The sequence below is a fragment of the Camarhynchus parvulus genome, chromosome Z (genome assembly GCF_901933205.1).
Source record: "Camarhynchus parvulus chromosome Z, STF_HiC, whole genome shotgun sequence".
In the NCBI taxonomy this organism is placed as follows: domain Eukaryota; kingdom Metazoa; phylum Chordata; class Aves; order Passeriformes; family Thraupidae; genus Camarhynchus; species Camarhynchus parvulus.
Window position 1 is genome coordinate 58,895,807 of NC_044601.1, and position 21,335 is coordinate 58,917,141.

At 35.9% G+C, this 21,335-nt stretch overlaps 1 protein-coding gene across 1 annotated transcript in view; it reads right to left on the bottom strand.

The window, feature by feature from the left end:
- Window positions 1-13,757: 13,757 nt before the first annotated feature.
- The window catches only part of SPEF2 (sperm flagellar 2), a 74,785-nt gene continuing 67,207 nt past the window's right edge, over window positions 13,758-21,335 (bottom strand). Inside the window, exons 32-34 of the mRNA XM_030968613.1 lie at window positions 18,821-19,009; window positions 18,553-18,675; window positions 13,758-13,841 (exon numbers count right to left, since the gene is read on the bottom strand). Of these exons, the coding sequence (XP_030824473.1) occupies window positions 13,758-13,841; window positions 18,553-18,675; window positions 18,821-19,009 (396 nt within the window). The remainder of the gene's footprint in view (window positions 13,842-18,552; window positions 18,676-18,820; window positions 19,010-21,335) is intronic.

Sequence of the window (21,335 nt, forward strand, 5' to 3'; positions counted from 1 at the left end):
ATGAAGACAATCTTAGCAGTAATTAGTAGCCAGAGGCACTACATGAATGAATATGCATTTCCAGTGAAGTCATGGTAGCTGTCAAACAGCATTTGGGAAACTCTATTACTTAGAAAGTAATAACAATAAGAAATCCTTTCTTCTGCTCCTTTCTGAAACCACAGAAAGACCATTAAAAAAAAAAAAAAAAGTACTTTCTTGATCATGAGAACTTCTCATTTGTACTTTTATATCAGTTTCACTTTATTTTCTCTGAAATTGCTCACGCAAGTAAAACCATGATGAGAGCTCTGGATTTCACTGTGTAGCCAAGCCCAGCAACAGGCAGTGTAGTGTGGAAAATGTACTGTGAATTAGAACAGCACTTGGCCACATTTCTCTGCCACAAACACACAGCTTTGGGTCCTACATAGGTCCACTCTACCTGCCCCGGGCACCTTTGCTATCTAACAGAGGTTTATGCTGTCACAGAAGTGGTATTTTAAAAACAAATGCAGAATCTAGAAGTTTCCTGACAATTGACTCATATGCACATACAAACGAGAAAATGGTGTTCAGATAGGAAGTTATCAAAAACTATGCTTTCCTGTTTATGTAGTGGGGCCAATACTTAGAGCTTGAAAAGCTTATTATAATCCTGAATACTATTATAATGTTCTTACTAATATAAAAATTACCAACCTTTCATGTGCACTGAATTTTTCTGTTCCAAGTTAAGACTAGGCAGCTGATGAAACGGAGGGTTCAACATCAGCTAGAAACTGAAAACGTATCAGCACTGAGGACTGTGGAGAGTGAAACAAATTTGTCTGGATTGAACTCATTATTTAGTTGGGCTGGAAGTCTACCTAACAGAGATTTTGGAAAGAGAAACACACTTGATATCTGATGTGTTGTTGATCCAGGTCCATAAATGTTGCTTGCTGTGCTCAGGGGCAGTGGAACACGGCAGCAAGGGGGTGACTTCCTGTGCAAGAGATTTTATCATAGACACCAGTGAGGCAAAGATAGCTCCCAGCACCTAATCCATGTAGCTTTCTACCTGTCTTCAACTAATATTAACAAATACTTTTAGGAGAAATATTATTCTTATATAAGCACTTGAAAATTGATGTCTAATTTAGTTGCTACAAACAACTGCATTATCCACACAAATTACTAAAAATATGTAGGACTGATACATGCAAACTTAAAATTTGTCTTCTGTCGCAGACATTTCTTTTATGAAAAATCCTTTCTTAGGATTTCTCCTGCTGAAGCTGAGAAGTTTCAGCAACAAGATGTAAACAATTGTTATCTGCTGCTGTGGAATGCAACAGGTCTGGCTGGATTGACCCATCTTGGATGTTTATAATTAATAGCCAATCCAGGACCGAGCTATCTCAGACAGAGTCCAAGAGAGCTGCCTTTGTTAACATTCTTTCTTTTCTATTCTTAGGATAGCTAGCTTCTGGAAACCTTTCCTTCTTTTTTCTTTTAGTGTAGTTATAATGTAATATATATAGATATCATAAAATAATAAATCAAGCCTTCTGATCATGGAGACAACATTCTCATCTCTCACCTCACCTGAAAACCCTTGTGACCACTGTCACAGTCTTCCAAAACCTAAATTAGGTTTATGAGTCATGAGTACATTGCCACATCTCTGGATTAGTTTATGAAGGCCTGGCAAAGATGAAAGGAGCTAAGTGTTGTTTTTTTACAAAAAAATATTTGAAAATAATAATTGCAATAACTACAAAAAGTGATGAATTTTATGGCTCTGATAATGATGTTTGTCAGGCAATTTACTTTAAAAGCCTTCCATCTACCATAAAACCACAAAAATCTAGTGCCTTCAAATCTGCTGCAAGAATTTACTACATTTGAAAGGACAGTCTGCGATTGCTATTTTAGTGAGCTCAAGATTTTTACCCAAAATAAACTCAGATCTCTTGCTAGGTTTCCCATCCTGAAAGAGATACAGAAACTCTTGCTAGCATGTTTTGTTCCATGTCTTCATTTAAACACTACCTAATAGACTGTTTTGTTGTGCAAAAATAAACAAAAGTATTTCTGAAAAGAAACATTTGCCTAGCTATATTTTTTTATTTTCCCTAAAGAAGCAGAAGTGGTTCGTATAGGTGTGGGTGCGACGTGACACTTTTGCCTGTGGTCTATGTGCTAGAACTGTTTTATCTAATGAGCCACTAGCATGCAAGCAACCTGCTGCTGGCTGTACGTGTTGGGAATGAATGATTGTGGTCTGCACGTTTCTCATAGATCAGCACTCTGCAGTTACCTAATTGCATAAGAAAAATCTCTGTCTTTTGAGGAAGTTTCACTTCTCACAGGTGATAATGGAAAAATCTAATGCTTGGCAAGATGCACAGTCCTTCTCCCTTCCCCTTCTTTAACCTTTCCTTTCCCTTGCTTAACCCTTCTCTTCCTGTGTCTTCCTTAGCCCTTGCCTTCCTTTCCTTAATAATTTCTTTCCTTAACCCTTCCCTCCATTTCCTTTTCTAAACCTTCCCATTTCCTTCCTCAGCCCTTGCTTTCCTTTCCTCAACCATTCCCTTCCTTAACCCATTCCTTCCCTACCTTAATCCTTCCTTCCCCTTCTACAGAACTAAAGAGAAGAAAATCGTAGCTTCCCACTACAATGCCACCACCCCTTCTAAAAAAAAAATTTAACAGAAGAGGTTAACTGGACCAACTTCAGGCCCCTTTCCAATCCTCAGTCACAGACCCTCTGAAGAGGCAGAGAGATACTTGCCCTTTTTGACTACACAAAGACAGGAATCTATGTGGAAAAAAGAGAAAAGTTACTAATTAATGCTGTAGATTCTGCATTTCAAAACCACACAATACTTTGACAAGGAGGATGAAGAAGCCCTCCAGTGCTGCACTGCTTTGACAATGTGTATCTTTGCTATCTATTCAGATAGGAGGAAGAAAACTGACCTGATATGGAGTTTCCTGGTTATATTCACTGTTTCAATGTTTAAAACATGGGTTAAACTCATATATGTAGATGATTATATCTGAGTTGCTGCTGCTATAGCAATTAGTGAGATAGTAATTTCATTTGTTTTGTCTATCTGAAAAGTTTGCAAAGCCCTTCACTTTTAAATAAACATGACAATCAATTTAATGCAGGGACCTTTTAACCACAGTAACGCATATGGACTTAAATTAGGTCAGCTTATGTTTGTGAGTTTGTTAGAAGAGCAGCCTACTCAGTCAAATTAGGTCAGCTCACAGTGTCCTGCTTAGTGAAATGTGGCTCTAGAGCAGGAGATGCAAAACCTTTCAAAACAATAACTGAGAAATCCAGAGCAATGTGGGAGTACATCATCTTTTTCAGGTCAGCATACCACATTTGGCTCTTGTAAACAGAAGTGACAAAACATATATCAAAAGTCTTTCCTCAGAAATGTCATTATGTATCTCCTCTTCCAATACCATTTGCCTGTTCATTTCAACTGTATGTCTGTCTGAATACAGTTGCTTTATCAGATAGGGGAATATCATCCAGGAATTTCTACAATATATTCTCTGCACAGAAAGAAACTGCAGCAATAAAAACTTTCATTTTCTTCTTAATTAATTCCACAAAAGTATTCCAGTCTTTCTAAGTGTTATTTTTTTCATGTCCATGCACTCTTTGGCTAAGGAGAAGAAATAAGATAACATTTATTGACATTTTCCTTTTAGTTACACAGATTCTTCCCTCACTAAATCCTTAAACTTGCTTTTCCTTAAATCAACTGTTTGCAATCCGTACTTACTGAGTATTTACATTTCTTCATTGATTACTACCTCTTTAATGATACAATTCTACTAGAATAAGAATGATTTATTATCTTACAGCTGCTGCTTAACAGTATTAATTCCCTATCAATAATGCTGACACATGGAAACAGAGGAATGCACTTCACTAGAGAAAATGTGACCCTCCTTACATGAAACTAAAGTATCTGATGTGCAAAACCTTTCATTGCAATAGAAATTGTCAAAACTTTTAGCCAGTCATCCCCAAAATCTGCCTGGCCTCTGCAATGTGGATGCTACTCTCAGTTGTGCTTAATAGGCTTTTCAAGAGCAGTAGTTTAACGGAGCTAGCTCCATTAAAACATCAATGCAAAAATGTTATCTTGAAAATCTCTGACAAAATATTTCTAAAATACTGTGCAACTACTGCCAAACAAATCTCATTCTACTTGATTTAATGTATTGATTTGTAAATCTTTGTTATGGGAGCTGAGTTTGCAGTTCTAAATATAGAGCAGGTAACTGTTCAGAACTGGTATTGGCACTTACCTATAGATCAAAAAGGACAAGTGAATCGATCTGAAAACCCAGTTTAAAATACCTGACTCTATTTAACCACTTAGCCTCTTATTCCACTCTGACAGTGCTTAGACTGCTTATAAACTTATATAATCTAAACTTGATGTGAGCTTTGTTTCATAACTAAGCTTCCAAGAGCATTAATACAACCAAGGTCACCTGTAAAACTGACCAACAAAGAATTAAACATTAAATAGTTTGTCGTCAAATGTTCTGTACTGAAGTGCTAAGAAGAATGATCTCAAAATACATTCCTATAATACATTAGTATTTATAAACTAGACTTGTATGTGTCAACATCAAAAGTCTCCACTGGGAATTAGTGGAGTTAAGCTGCAGCTGTGAGATACTTAATCAATCTTATTCTAGTTGCATTATTAGACAGGCATTAATCAATGAAGGAACACATGGTACAACATAAATACCCAAAATGGCACTTTCCCTGAAGCCCCCTCAGTCCAAGCAGAGGATAACTACTGCTAGTAGAATATTTTAAAGCAAATTGCATCCATATTCTGCAATTGCTAATTTTCTAAGGGCATTTTTTAACCTTTGCAACATATTTGTTTGAAATTGGCCTTTTTTAACTTTAAAAACACATCAGAAATCTTTGTTAGTTACTTACTGGGGAGACAGAATAAAAGATGGGAGAAAAATTGCTAATAGCTACAAAGTCTGACCAGATATCTGGGATGCCTGATTCCAGAATGTGAACTCATTAATGCAGAGAAAAATCTATACAGACATATGGGGAGCAGCATCAGAACTCCTCTATAAAATAACAATTAAGAAAGCATGTGGTCATTTTGTCTAACTTCCAAAAGAAAGAAGGTTTTTCAACTTAGAAGAAAAAGTATAACAAAGTCACTGGACTATGGAGTTCGAATTCAACCTGAATAAGAGTGAAAGGTTTTCTAGAATTGGAGTGTGAAAATAAATCAGTGTCTGATGTTTGTTTGCTCTTTCTCATATTCTCTTGCAATTATAAATTAACACTCTACTAAAAACTGCCAAGAGTGGGCTTTTTGTTGAGAGTTTTGGGATGAAGTTTCTTGCAGTCAAAGGTGAATCTCCAGATGTAAACTCAGTTTAGTTTGAAATCAGAATAAAACTTCTGATTTCAGTCCACTGATTTCAGTAGAGAAAAATTCAACTTATGAATATAAATACTCCAAAACAAACTCTTGATAGGAAACAGTCTTTGATTTTATCTGTGTACCAGCAGTTTTTTTTTTTCTCGTTTTTGAGTTTGTCCTCATTTTGTTCCTTACCTTACCATTGTTTTTGTTGTTTGTATGTTCAGATGTGGGTAGTGGTAAAGAAGAGGAAACCTGTTTCTTACTTCTAATTCATCTGTTTCTGAGAAGCCACCCTAGCCCTTTGCTCAATTTTGGATCTTTTATGGAGTCTTGCATTTTAACCATTTGGGTTTACCATTGAGCATGAGAAGAATTAAGTAACAGAGATTTTTCTTCTTTTCCTTAGAACAAGATTGAAGAAAGATCAATTAAAACTAGAGTAGTTTGCTTAGGGAAAAAATAAAGCTGTGCTGATTGTTGAGTAGCCTGTATAATTCAGATAATCAGAGGTGAAATTATGCCATGAGACAAGCTTCAGAGTGCTCATTAAATTCAACCTGTTTTAAAGGAAGTGGTGGGGGAGAAAAAAAGCCAAATAGGCTGAGGTACTGCAGATATATTTCTTTTAGAGGAAAAGCCAATTGTTGCTAAAAGTGTTAAGCATAAAATGTGAAGAAGTTAATGTTATTATCTGAAAATTAGGAAAATAAGCTTCCACAGATTCTTTGGGATCCTTTGAAAAAGAAGCTGAAACCTTTTATCTCCTGCTCCATTTGCCAGTGGCAGAGAAGGAAAAGGGCATTTTTTTGAAAATTGTATTTTTTCTCCTAAGGATGTATGTATACTGCAGAAAAATTGCCAGCCTGTGATTGTTTTAGCAAGAGTAGTGTCTAAGCTAGGTCAATAAGCTGCAACCAGTTGTGACACCTCCATATTACATTGCACTTGAAATGGCTTCATCTTAGGCCCAGTTCTCTTCAACATCTCCATAAATTACTTGGATACAGGATTCAAAGGAATATTAAGTAAGTTTGCAAATGATACAAAACTGGGAGGAGTTGTTGACTCCCTCGAAGGCCTTGCAGAGAAACCTCAACAAATTAAAGAGATGTGCAACCTCCAACTACATGGAGTCCAGCAAGGGGAAGTGTTGGATTCTGCATCTGGGATGGGGCAACCCTGGATGCACAGACAGACTGGGGAATGAAAGGCTGAAAAGCAGCACTGCAGAAGGAGATCTGGGGCTCCTGGCTGATGGCCAAGTTGAACACGAGCCAGCAGTGCCCTGGCAGCCAGGAGGGCCAACCCTGCCCTGGGGACATCAGGCACATCATTAGCAGCCAGGCAAGGGAGGGGATTGTCCTGCTCTGCTCTGGGGCGGCCTCACCTCAAGTGATAGGGTGACACAGTATATAAAGGACATTAAGCCATTAGAGAGCCTCCAAATGACAGCCAGAATGACGATGAAGGGTCTGGAGGGGAAGTTGTGTGAGGAGCAGCTGAGACTGATGGGACATCTCACTGCAGTTACAACACCCTCACAAGTGGAAGCAAAGGGGCAGGCACTGATCTCTGCTCTGGGGTGACAGTGACAGGATCCAAGGGAATGGCCTGAAGTTGTGCCAGGGGAGGTTTAGGCTGGGTATCAGGAGAAAGTTCTCCACCCAGAGGATGGCTAGGCACTGGAACAGCTCCCCAGGGCAGTGGTCACAGTTCCAGCCTTACAGAGCTCAAGAAGCGTTTGGAAAATGTTCTCAGGCAATGGGATGACTCTTGGGGTGTCCTGTGCAGGGCCAGGAGTTGGACTTTAATGATTCCTGTGGATCCCTTCCAACTCAGGACATTCTGTGATTCTATGATTCTGTTAGATGTAACCTCACTGCAGAACTCTAACCACAAGATCTTCTTCTCCTTTAGGCATCATCCTACAAACAATGAAAGCGACGTGTCCAGTTTAAAAACATTCTTGTTTCATTGTGTCACTAGTAATCATTGTCAGGTTAAAGAGGAAAACATGATCTAAATCAAATGCAACATATACCATCTGAGTGTCAGCTGTTATGGTATTGTAAAGATTTTTTCATGTTTAATTGAGGCTTGAATATACTGAACCTTGAGTTCCAAGAGATTTCAGCACATGCAGTTTTTAAAATACTAGAAATACTGATTTGATTTTTGTACATGTTGTTATTTCCATTAACAAATTTAAAATGCCCAGTGAAAATCCTATACTGGCATAACTAAATAATATTTATCTAAAAGTAGTAACTTTTCCCCAGGATGAACTATGATTAAGACCTTCTCCTAAACTTTATCAGAGCTACAGTATGTGTGAAGTTCTGCAGTGGATCAGATTTTGAGTTCAACAGTTATAACTTTGCACATTAAAAAATAATTTTATAAACCACCGTGAGGACTGGATGTCATTTGCTGGAAAAAAAACAATTCATAGTTAACCAGGATGAAATTAAACTTCCTCACATGAAAATGTCAAACTGATGCCTTAAGAAGGCTGGCCTAGAACAGAAGCTAGACAGAGTATAAGAATAAAGTAAGTATTCATTAAAAGGCCTTAATGGATCCACCTTGGGCAGTACAAGACCCCAGCCAGGGCTACACCCCAGATGAACCCAAAATGGTCACAAAATGCGTGACCAGTCATGGGGTCTCACACTTTTATAAGTTCTGGTCCATTTGCATATTGGAGTTAATTGTTCCGTTATAGCTTTAGCTTATGAAGTCCCATCCCTCTTGTTTTCTCTCTTCAGTGCACTGTTGTTTATGCTCTTAGGCCTGAAACTTGTATCGGCTGTCCTTGGTTCCCAGCTAGAGAAGGAATTGTTTTGTCTCCCTACTCTGTGAAGAGAGCTTACTGTTCCCTAATATGAAGCTCAGAATTACACACTAAAGCACCACAGAATCTGAAAAATATAAAAGTTAAAACGTAAGACATCAATCCTATCTCTAATTGAGCAAGAAAAGATTTAGCTTTCTCTATGTATACATGCATGTATATATGTGTACATATATAGAGACATATGTATGTGTAGATGTGCACAAGTATACATATATGGCTATATATATATTTATAAATATATATACACACACACACACACACACACACACACATATATATATATATATATATAGACACACACATGGATTGGAAACAAAGAAAAGGTGAACCTCTGTCATGAGAAAAGTGAGGAAAAGTGAAGGTTTTTTCTAATTTAAACCATTAATCATGCGTGGGCACACTCCTTCTTCCTGACAGGTACTGCTGCTACTTTATAATTAACAGGAACAACATTCACAGCTCAAGATAAGTACAAATTTTTCAAGAAATACAACCACTTTTGTTATGTTAATGTAGCAGGGTCATGAGCTGGAAGCTTATCAAGCCTTTACACTTCTGAGTCAACACTCTGCTACTATGAAGTGTAAGGATGTCCAAAGCAACGCCCCTGAGGTCAAGAATTTGAGAGGTCTTGAAGTCTTGATGCAAGTGAGAAGCACCCTAAATGTGAGTGTTGATGCCTTCCTGGTATTGTACAGAACTGTAGTCATCACTGTAAACATGATGAGTGTTAATTGCTTGAGGGCAATGACTTTTCTCCGTCTACTGCAAGCTGTGTTCCTGTTAACACATGCCAAAATTGCTCTTGCTGCCAGGGCACACAGCTGTCTCATGTTCAGTTTGCTGTCCACCAACACCCCCAGGTTTTTTTCAGCACAGCTGCTCCTCAGCAATTATCATTATGAGTAGCTACACTTCCCAGAGGGGCAACCTTTTGCACCTCAGTTCTTGAATTTCCAGGAATTTCTATGATAAGATGTTGATCTGCAGAATATTCCTAAAGTTTATCTAAAATAAACTTTAAAGAAAATAGTTGGGTTTTCTTTTTTTCCCACTGCCAAGGATATTTTATAAAACTGGGAGTTAAATTCAAATGCTTTTCTACTTACAAATTAACATATTTGTTATAAAATTTATTGAAGGCAACAAAAGCAGTATCAACCCAGGTAATTTTTACTGATAAAGTGAACAATATTACAACTTCTGAAATTTTCTGATTGATGTTGCTTTAATTTCATAACCATAACATTGCAAAGAAGTTTGTTTAGTGTGCTTGATTTTCAGATTGTATTTATCACTCTGTTCTTTCAGTGGTTTGGAGAGCTTCTCTTAAGCTGTCTACACACTTAGAAACTTTAGCAGAGCTAAGAGGCTTTTAACAAAACAGCTGGCTTCACTTACAAAGAATAAAAAAAGAAAGCATGTCTGAACCTCATGCTCAGTGGAAATTTTGAGGTAAGGACCACAGAGCAGATGGAGGAACATTTCTTGCTATTATGGCAACGATGTGACATCACTCAGCCATTTTAAAGCAAAATAACAAAACAAAACATAACCGTCTTTTAAGATGTTCTGGTTATTGCAAGATTTTGAATCTTCCTGTACCAGACTGCTTTCTGAGGAACAAATCTGGAGGTATTCTACTTATATAAAGGAATGGATCATAGCCCTGGAAGATTAATATGGAGCCTGAGTTCTGTACAGAATGAAATGTTGAGATTGATTTATGCTGGGAGATTTTATGCAAATTAATAAAAGTATAGAAAACATCTTAATTCAGCAACACCTTTTGGTTTCTAGCTTTTTTGAAAGAAGATTTTTGCAGGGATTAAAAATTTTAATTTGCAGGGATAAAAAAAATAATTATTGTGAAAGTATGGATAACATAAGCTTTGTTACATCTTTTCTAAAGCAAATCATCCAAGGCATTTTCTATGCAGCATAGACAAGAATATCTAAGTGAAATTAAGGAGTAAATAAAACATTAAAAGACAGGACACTATGAAAACAGTATTGAGAATGTTGCATACAATTAACTGAAAGCCAGACTAGTCTTTCAGGTTCAATTTTTGAACTCTGTATGTTAATATCAAATAGACAGTTATTTCTTCTTTTAGTTCCTGTCACAAACTGTGTCTAAAAGAATTACCTATCTGGATTTTACAACTCCAGCCAATTGTTGCTTCAACAGTTCATCCACTTCCCTATTCAAAATCTGCTTGTTAGTTTGAAGCCAAGGGTTCCAGCAATTGAATCTACATGGTGTCTACCAGAATGAAGATGGATTCTTGTCAAAATGATATTTGAAACCCCATTACATTTTCCTTTGGTAAAGAGACCAAGTTCCTCATACTTTCTTATACATGATTTCCTACCATCCTTGACATTATTCTCTGAATACTTTCTAGTTTCAACTATCCTGCTTGAAGTGTATCTATAAGAGCTGAACATGATAAAACTGTAACTCTCCTGCTACATCTGAATGCAAAACTACTCAACATTCCCTCTTCATAAAAACAAGGACCTCTTTCATGCCTGGGTCACAGCTGGGCTGGGAACTCAAAATCTCTTTAATAACTCTTGTGATACTCAGCTATACTCAAGTAGTAACTGTTGAAAAAATACATTGCAATTTTCAGGCCATACATTCTTTGCTTTGTAAATTATACCTGTACTTTCCCATAGAAAAGTGCTCACTGCATGAAGCTTGACACTTCACATAACCTACTTCACTTTTAACTATTTTACACTGCTCTGCAATCTGCTCTTAATTTCAAACATTATCAGTAATGATTTTATGTTCCATTCTGAGTTACAGGTAAATTTTATGAACAGTGTATGAGAAAAGAGGAATACTTGAAAAATCTTACCTAAATAGAAATTTGTGATTTTCACTAGTAAAGCTTCTTCCTTCACTCAGGTTTATGAACTGCAGGGAAGGCTTTTTGAAAGTAATACCTTTTTTATTTTGTAATGGAGATGTCCAGTGTGCAAAGTCAGAATAAAACACTTAGTAATTAAAGCTGGTCTTTAATAAGAAACTAAATGTGGAACAAAAGAAACAATTTAAAGATTATGAAATATGCAAAAGGCAGAGAACTAAATTGCAGTTCTTTTCTATTCATATAATAATTTAATATGGAGTAAAAAGCCAAATTTTTGTGTGAATATATACCCTTTATGTTTAAAAATATTGGGGATAAAACTGACCAAATTGTCTATGTTATGTGAAGAAATGATTCTGGTAAAAAGAATTTGTATGTATATCATGAAGTCTGTTGTCACATGTAAAAAGAGGATGTTGAGGTTTCAGCATGGTTTGTGGGGGCACAACAAAGTTACATCTGTTTCTGTGCTGGTGTGGTTAGCACAAAATATGTAGACTGAAGAGACATTAACATTTTTTGCCTGAAGCGATAAGCTGACTGGGTTCTATTCTGAGAGTCATATATCATATATAGATGCTTTGATCTGCTACCCCTAGATGTTCCTTTCAAAATGTGACTGTCTTTAATCAAAGAAATAAACCTGACATCACTGACATCAGGTTCTAAAAATCTGAAAAAATATTTACTGCCAGATTTATCTGGTCTCTTAGTTCTTGTCTAAGCATTCTTTCTTTTTTATATGCTGCTATTGCATTTTTGATACAGAATTGTTTTATAACTTATAACCCAGTCTTTTATAGCTTTATAACCAAGTCTTTGATGGATGGAATTTTCACTGAAAACAAAACACCTGATCTACCCTACAGCTGCTGGGCTCTATAGTTGCTCTACGTTGCAAATTGGCAGTATCTGCATTAATTACATGTACATTTCTGGGACAATGCAAATTTAAGCATGTGTACTTACAAAGATTTTGGTCCCAGGCAGGAATACTTACAGTAAGTTTGTATTCTTGGCATGTGTTAATCAAAGGCAATCTAGAAATCTCACAAGGAATGTCATCATATCTATACTATGCATACTTGGCATACTTGCATCATGCACACTTGGCTAAAAAGTAATAAAGATATATTAAAATGAAAAACTATTCTGTACAGATAGCATTCTCAGCAGAGGGTAAAGGTTTGTGGTCCTCTATGGGTTATATAACCTCAATGAGATTATTTGTATTCTTAAAGAGCATCATATGTACAAATACGTTGCTGAATTAAAACAGGGAAAAGACCATTTAAATATTTTGTGCAATTTTTATGAGGGTAATGATGAATGCAGAAAAAAGATACTCCAGAATGAAGGAGCAGTGTTCAGATACAAGCTACTAAATCAGCGTACAGTGCCAAAGGTTTGCCAATATCTTGGGCAGCTGACAGACTAAAAATTAGACCCTGTACTGAGTTGAGATAATCACAGTTACCAGTTTCATATGTTTAGTCTTCAGAAAACTTGACAGTGTAGATCAGAAGAATACCAGAATACCACTGAAAGCAGAGAATTTTTAATCTCCATTTTCAAATCCAGGGGAATTATTTACAAAGAGTATTCTGAAATGCACGTCACACAGGTCCATGACAAAATAGTTCCTATCAACTTATAGTCAGCCATCAAACTGATGGCTGTCAGACACAAGAGAATGGAGAAATTGGATAAAACTGCATTTAAACACAAAGACCCTATTATCCAGGAAAACCAGCAAGACTCAGACTTCACAGAGAAAAATAAACACCCACTTAAGCTGTAAGGAGAGCATTTGACCAAGACTCCGCTTAATCTGCCAGAGAAGTCAACATTCTCTAGGTGTCATGGTGTGCCATAGATATTTTTAGACAAGCACCTATCACACATGAAAATCTGCAGCATGTGTCTGGAGTATGTGCCCTTTGTATGTGCCCTTGAATGCAATGTGTCAATAAAAAAAGGACAGCAGGCAGGTCTTTAGCAGGTGGTAGAGTTGAGATGTACTGCAAGGTTAGAAATAGAAAGGTTCAGTGGCAAAGATTCATCACCTCCACTGTCAACAAACACTCCAGTTTTATGAACATGATGCCCAGTTTATCCTGGTCTTGGAGAAAACAGTTGTCATTTATTTTACTGACTAGAAATTACAACATGCTTTAAAAGATTAATTGAATACAGCATTTAACTCATTAAAAATTAATTAATTAATAAACTATATATATAACAAAAACTGAATAGATATCTTAGTACATTTAGAAGAATTGGACATATTCTTTAACCAAATCTTAATGATGACACTACCATCTCTACTTAAGTTTGGAAATTGGTTTAATTTTATTTAGAAATATCATCAGACTATATAAGATGAACAAATCATAAGTTTCCCTTTTTGTGGTTTTTTTGTTTTGTCTTGTTTTGTTTTTAATTTTAAAGTAACAGAAAATGTGTAGCTGGAATGGGATTTTGCTCTTGCAACAATAAACAAAAAAATTTTTCTCATGGAAGAGAAGACTGGACCTGTAAGACACATTTCTTACAGACTTTGAGAAAAAATATTTCTTAATGTTCATAAACAGTAATTTTTCATACATTTATGTCTTCACATGTGTTTTGCTCCCCATCAGTTGATTGTGCTTCTTTGGATCTTTGGAGAAAGACTTCTATATCCTATGAAAAGGAAAAAGGATATATTAAAAGTAATTTCATGTTGCAGCCTGAAAACTGCAGTAATAACACCTTAAAACTTGAAGTAATAACACCTGTCTATCCTCGGGGTGAGTTTCCACTGACTAGATTATGGTGAAAATCTAACTTCAGTGGAGGTAAATTACAGATTCCCCACATTACAGACAACATCTTCCAGCAGGGCACTGGAACTCGTTCAGCTGAGGTGCTATAATACCACTGAGATGATGTTTTAATGTTACCCATGGGACCTAATTTCCTTTGGTGTTTTTACAAAACAACACTCTGCTAAAATGCAACTCTGTTTTTAAACAGAGATCTTAAACATCAGCTTAATATTATTGGTAAAGAGAGGTAAACTGCTGTTTAAACCAGTAAATGTTATTCAGAACATACGAAGACAAATTCCTCAAGTAAGTGTTTTTTTTCAGTATGTCATATTTCAGAGTGAACTTTAACAACAATTCCAGGGAATGGATACTAAAAAATAAGTAACGAATACTTTGAATAATATATACCCTCAGTAGGTTAATTTTATGCTTAGTTCTTTATAACATATTGTATGATTTGTTAATTTTCAATAATTTTGTATTAGCAGAATCTTCCCCATTTCCCATTTCAGCAATAATATCCATTGTAGGATGTGTAAGTAGGATGAACAAGGAATTTCTGTTTTAAAACTACAGCATGCTGAACATTCAATATGAAGATAAATGTTTAACTTTCTAACATCTCCTGATACTGTCAGAATACATATTTTATCCTTTTAGGAAATTATTCTCCATTTTTAGGAGGATAATCAATAGTGAGATTTTTTATTTATACGTAGTATTTTTATATACTACATGTATATAAAAACACGTAGTATTTTTATATACATGTAGTGCAGTATCTATTTTGTGCATATTTTGAAGATACAACCTTTTCTCAAAAGCAGAAACTGCCTGTCTGTAGTGATACCTCACAAACTTGTAATATACCAGAAGCATTTCAGTGAGTAGAGAACTGTGCTAAAAGGAAGTATTACCAGTCCTTAGTTTTAGAGGGTTGCACTAAAAGTGATCTTTGATTCTAGGAAACACTTCACTACAAGTAGGCATTTTCCAGCAAATTGAGTCAGAAAAAGTAGTTTAAATCCTGGTTAGATAAAAATAAATGTAGTCAAAAAATTGGAGATAGAGTGCTCCAACAGTTTTACTATGTCTGTCTTCAATGAAAGAAACTTTTTTGCTTTAAGATGAAGACATATTATTTATATTTCTTTAATATAAGAAACAACATCTTTTATGTACATTAAATTTTCTAAGATTATTTAGGGATGGGATACATCATCAAGAGAAGCATAACATAGGTCTCTTTTTTCAATGAGGTACTTAGACACTGAGTTAGATTTTCCTTTTCTTGCACACTGGGACACTTAAAACACCACATGAAAAAAGCTTCTCAAGTTTCATAAGTATTACACTTACAGCTTATGACTAAACAGTGATTCAGCAGTACTTTTTTTTCTCAAAACCTTGATACATGGTCCAGTTCATAAGATGTATTTAATATAATCTGTATGAACTCTCCCTATGACAAGAAGCTCTTTTACTTTGTGAAATGATACATGGATTTCTGAATGTTTGTTGTGTAATATTAAATGGCTGCTGTGGCTATAAACAGGTTTTGTAATAGTTCTTCAACATACTAATAAACTTTTCTTCAAAAAGCCATGTTAACTATAGATTAATAGAAACCCCACTTCATTGGAACTCCTCTCTGAAAGAATACCTGGATTATGTTACTGAAATGATTAGCAGAATGAACAACATTAACAACAGTAAACATATGATAAACAATTTAGACGGAACAAGCATAATGAAAGAGCCTGCTAAATGTATTCAAAACATAAACACATAGAAATATGATGCGACAGCCCTATCTTCAAAAACAGAACCTTTTTTAAAGGGCTATTCAGGATTTGAAAGCAGAATAAGAAATACAATGCAATTTATCCAATGCATAATGTTTTTGATATTAATAAACTGAATGCTAACTATCAAACTACCTTATCTTCAGTAATTATAAGAATGTAGTTTACTCAAAGTAACAAATACTGCATTAAGCATTAAGAATTATAGAAGTAGAATATATCCCAGACTCTTTCTTTAAATTTATCATAATCAAAATGCAGAATTACAAAAATATGTGGTTGTTTCTGTATTACCATATCTGTGACAGTCTCAGGACAGATGGTAAAATTTGTAACAATAAATAGTGACGTCTAAAGAAAACCCCTTAACTGACCAAATTGAGTAGATGAACACATGCAGTGGAAAAAGCAGATTGCTTGCTTCTCCCATTTGAATCAGCTGGTCTAATAAAAATCTTCTGTCATTTATTATATTATTTATTTATTTATTCGAACTTAAATTTGAAAAAATGTAAGTTAGATGGTCCCTTTATAGTTTTCAGCAAAACATTTTACTTTCTGCTGTTTATGACTGCATTAGTACAAACATTTTAACTTTTAGAAACCACACCCTGACTTGCTATATTTATCTTGTACAAGATCTCAAAATAACAGCACTGTGGTTGACTTTCATTTTTATAGACATCTCTGAGGAGAATTTCTGCAAAAATAATTGATGCTAAAAATATTGTCTTGGAAAGAAAAAAGGTCACCTGTTCCCCAAATAGGGAATTGATACAGGAAAAATCTTCCTGGAGTCTCTATGTAATAGACCAGAATTGCAACATACTTAAAACAATTGCCCCTGGGTCTCTATGCCTGTTTGCTGGTGAATATAAAACTTTTTTGGTAAACCTGAGTGTTGATTTCATGCATAAAACAAAAGTCTGTATTTAACAGTACAGTCAAGGAATGAAATACTTTGGGTTTAGGTACAGAAACCATAGAGTACTGTATTTGAGATACAGTCAGTATAAGCCTTTTCAAGAGGAAATTTTAAGTACTACAAATGATAACTGAAGCTCTGCATCACCTAACTGTTGAGTCAGAAGATACAAGAATCAACAGAACCTGCCAAATAAGTGGAAAAATGTCTCATTTAAGTGGAGTGATATCAATATATAAACAAGATGTGAGGCTAGAATATGTGCACTGAAACCCTCAGTTACTGCCAAGATTCGTATGCAGTATCCTGCAGCTTTTCTCATAGACTGACAATTTTTATACCTGAACTGCCCTGAATATGTCCTACCAACCAGAAATAACACAGGTAATTGGTGGTACCTAATACAATTTAAACACGCTCTTCAATCTACTCTTTAAGCTATGTAACAAAGTTTCCCCTAAAAATGGTAAAGGAAAATCAGAAATTTTAATACAGAATAAATACTGTGCGTTTGATTTTCAGCTATTGGCCAGTGTGAAAACGTTTTAACAGAGTCTCTGTAAAATTGCCTAGCATATAGATACGGCTTTAACTCTGTTTACACCCTAATTAAGTTTTACTTCAGGTTTCATCACATTTGGTCTTCATGAAGAAGCTGCATTATATTAAATACTACAAAGTCAGTGAGCGTTTGTGTAAACAACAGTTCTTGAGGTGGAGCACATCTAGAGAGCTGGTTTAAAAATGCTTTGGTCTACAAGAAATTCAGTGAGGTTGGAAAAAAAATCAAATTAGAAAATGCAGTATTCAATTAAATAAAAAGAATAGTCAAGAATCAAGAATGGGGAAGGGAAGGGAGGAGTGACCTAACATTGCATGGCATCTGTCTTCCCAAATAGGCTGAGACATCAACATAGGAAGGATGGACACACATGGACAGTTATAATCTTCAATTTTATTGTCTTGTCTTTGTCTTACATTTTCTAGCACTTTCTACTGTAGCAAATGGATTTTTAACCTTCACTTTTAGTGAATAAATATATTATTTTATTCTTATATTTTATCTTTTACTGACAATGATTATGAGTGATACAACAAATGCTGGGCAATTCACATCCTACAAGTGAGGAATACAATTAAGAAATAGCAAGTTACTCCTGAGCTATCATGTATCTTATTCAGATTGATATTTTGCAGGGGTGATCATCTAAAACTTGTGAAGACTGTTTGTAGTCCCATTTGACATGGGACATGCACATGCAAGCATCCTCTCATCTTCTTATGCTGCTTTCTTACACCCTGTGTATCGAGTATTTTCGCCATAGTTTGACACCTTAAACAGGGTGATTCTCTGGCCAAAACTTGCCTTTTGTGCAAGTTGTTTTAATGCATGTTTAAACATAGGGGCAGGCAGCAGAGAAGCTCTAGACAATGGCAGGGAAGAACACTTGGACCTGTACTGCCTCTGCATGCCCTTTTCTGCTGCCTGGTTGGCCTGGGCTGGAATGGGATCTACCCCATATATCTCCTACAATGTCCTGCAGTATGATCCTGTTGGGAGGATAATTCAACCAGACTCCTTTCAATGGATGAGGAGAAAGGCAAAGGCTCATCAGGCAGTTCCAGGCCAGCAAGACTTGCACCATAAACAGGTCTGAAAATGGCCCAGCCTTTGATGGATGGAATTTTCACAGAAAACAAAAAACCTGATCTACCCTACAGCTGCTGGGCTGTATAGTTGCTCTACGTTGCAAATTGGCAGTATCTGCATTAATTACATGTACATTTCTGGGACAATGCAAATTTAAGCATGTGTGCTTACAAAGTTTTTGGACCCAGACAGGAATACTTACAGGAAGTTTGTATTCTTGGCATGTGTTAATCAAATCTTCCATGAAAGGATGCTTCAAAAGGAGTTCAAATGCAATGGGTGTCAGATCTTCAGCACCTAATTCTTGGTACATCTTGATGAAATACTTTAAGTAAAAATAATCTGTGGTCAATATATTGTAAAAAAAAAAAAAAAAAAAAAAAGAAAAAGGTGGAAAAACAAAGATCATAGCATATTTTTTTTAACATATGATGCAAGCTACACCACCATCCACGAATCAATCTGCCTACCTTATCGTAGCTGCCTGCCTTCTCCAGACAGCTAAATCTATGATAATCATCATCTTTACTTCTTCCAGTATGAAACACTTTGAGTAGAGATGCCACTGAAATAATTTCTTCACCTGTGTAATTCAAGACTTCTTTTTCATCCTCGATTAAAGTCTTTTCATTTGACAGTATGTTGGGGCTTGAAGAATCCTAAAAATTTAAGCACAGGTATCATACTTGGGGATAAACAGTATGTCAGTAGATGGTCTGTTTCAGTTACACACTCATTAAGAGCTAATGGATAACAATTCCAAACTTCAGTTTTTACAAAACAAAACTCATCAACTCATACAAAATTATCTACTGCACCATAGGATGGAGGAATAAATCCTGGCAGTCCAGAAATATCCATATTGTTGGCATTACCAGAAATTTAATAGACAGCTTTTTCCAGAAATGTGGCCAACATTGCACAGGAAAACTAGCATTTCTCAGAGCAACAAAACATAAAAATATTTCATAGTTACAGACTACAATTCCAAGAAATTTGTGTTTATTTAAGGAGTAAACTTGGTCATTCTGGATGTTCACATGAAAAAAAAACAGTATGAATTTTCTAGTCCAAATCTAGTCACTGCAAGAACTCTGTTTTGGCCAACAGCTAACCAGCTCTCCACAGAAATAGGTATTTTCTAGTTTGCAGAAAAATTAAGTTTATTTTAAGCAAGCAATTAGGTAATTTTAGAGTTAGTCAAAGAGAAAAAAACCCCTCAAAACAAAACAAAAAAGCCTGCTGTAGAGATTTTTGAACACAAAGATGAGAAAGGACGTCACATAGGTGAACAGTCCTTTGACTAGATTACTAGTCACAATGTAGACTAACCAGTAGCAACAGGAAATTGCATGTAATTGAACAAAGTATTTCTTTCCTCATTAGGAGGGAGAGACTGCTGAGGTTCAGTCACACCTGCGCTAGTGCCTTGGGGCTTAATACATTTCATTTTGTGCACAGGAGGAGTAGAGTCATTTGCAGTCTTTTTAACACACGGTAACCAAGATTACAGAAATATCAGCACTGAAGATTTTTGGTCTGTCATTGCATTGCTTACACTGAGCTGTGAGACCTACACAACCAATAATAACATTATTTAGACTTAAAATGAAACTTGTAACAGAAGTCTCAAGAATATGTTAGTCTGAGCTTCTCTTAACAACATGAAGGCTTCAGATGTATTTCTGCAGGCAGATACCAATGAGATGATGTTACAATTACCAGCACAGAACAAGAAAAAGAGAGGCAAATTAGGTAAAGTTCCATAAGTCGATATGTATGAACCAGCTACATAAGGCGTAAAACTTCTTAGAGATGAGCTAGATAGCTCTTTATATTCACTGATGAATGTTCTGCTGATAATATTTACTAAATTTCCAGTACCTGCAGTGAGAATTGGGATATTTAGATCACAGCCACAGGGAAAGATTTAGGTTCTTGATTTGATGCTGAAACCACTCTGGATGTCTTCAGGACTCTGTGTATTTGATGGAGCTTGGCTCAAACCTGACACCATATCAATGCACCATTTCATTTTTGCCCCTTTGTGTTTGTGGAATAACCTTCATGAAATTCTGGCTCTACTAAAGCCTCTAGAGAAAACTCATTTACTTCAGTGGTATGGGATTTCTTTTGTTGCCTTCTGTCCACATTCAACATTATCATTAAAGTGCATAGGCATGGAACACAAGGCATAAGAAAAAATATTTTTAAAATGAAAATATTAAAAATGAAAATATTAAAATAATGTTTTAAAATCAGTCCAGTGATTCTGTGCACCACCCTAGACAACTGTAAAGTCAAAGAGAATCCATACAAGCAAGATTTGTTTAACATCTAATTCTTGGATATTCCTAGGTTTCTGAGGGACTCTCCAAGGTGAAATAGGCACACAATCTGTCTGTTTAATACACTGACATATATCAGACACAGCTCAGATTCACAGAGCCAATGCCTTGTGTGGGAAAGCAGGCATGAGGAAATGCTCAGGTTAGATGGCACATCTTTTTCTCCTCAGGGATCCAGTTAATTCTGGGCTGAAGGCAAATGCTCCCCTTCACTTGTGACTCACAGCCCTAAGAAGTTGTTGACACAGAGATGATAATGCCAGTCTCTTACTTATATATTACCAAACTTCCAACCAAACAGATGAAACCAAGCAGAAAATGGCAAAGAGGAGAACAGGTTGCATAGCTTTATATCCAGTGAGGTGACAGCTAGAACTTTTCACCAAAATATAGGAAATTAATACCACAGTAACTAATTGGGAGCTTTCTGTGCTCTCCTTCTTCCTATGAAGTGTGGAAAGTCTTATTGTCTTATTGTCTCACTTAGTCACTCGAGTGTACAAAAACTCTGTCGTGCCAAACAAAACCCAGGGAAGTATAGTAACTTCTGTCATTTGAAATTACAAAATGCTATTTTGCACATGCACATTATTACCCTGTGTAGTAAAATGATGCCTTTTCCATGCTGTTTCTAGAG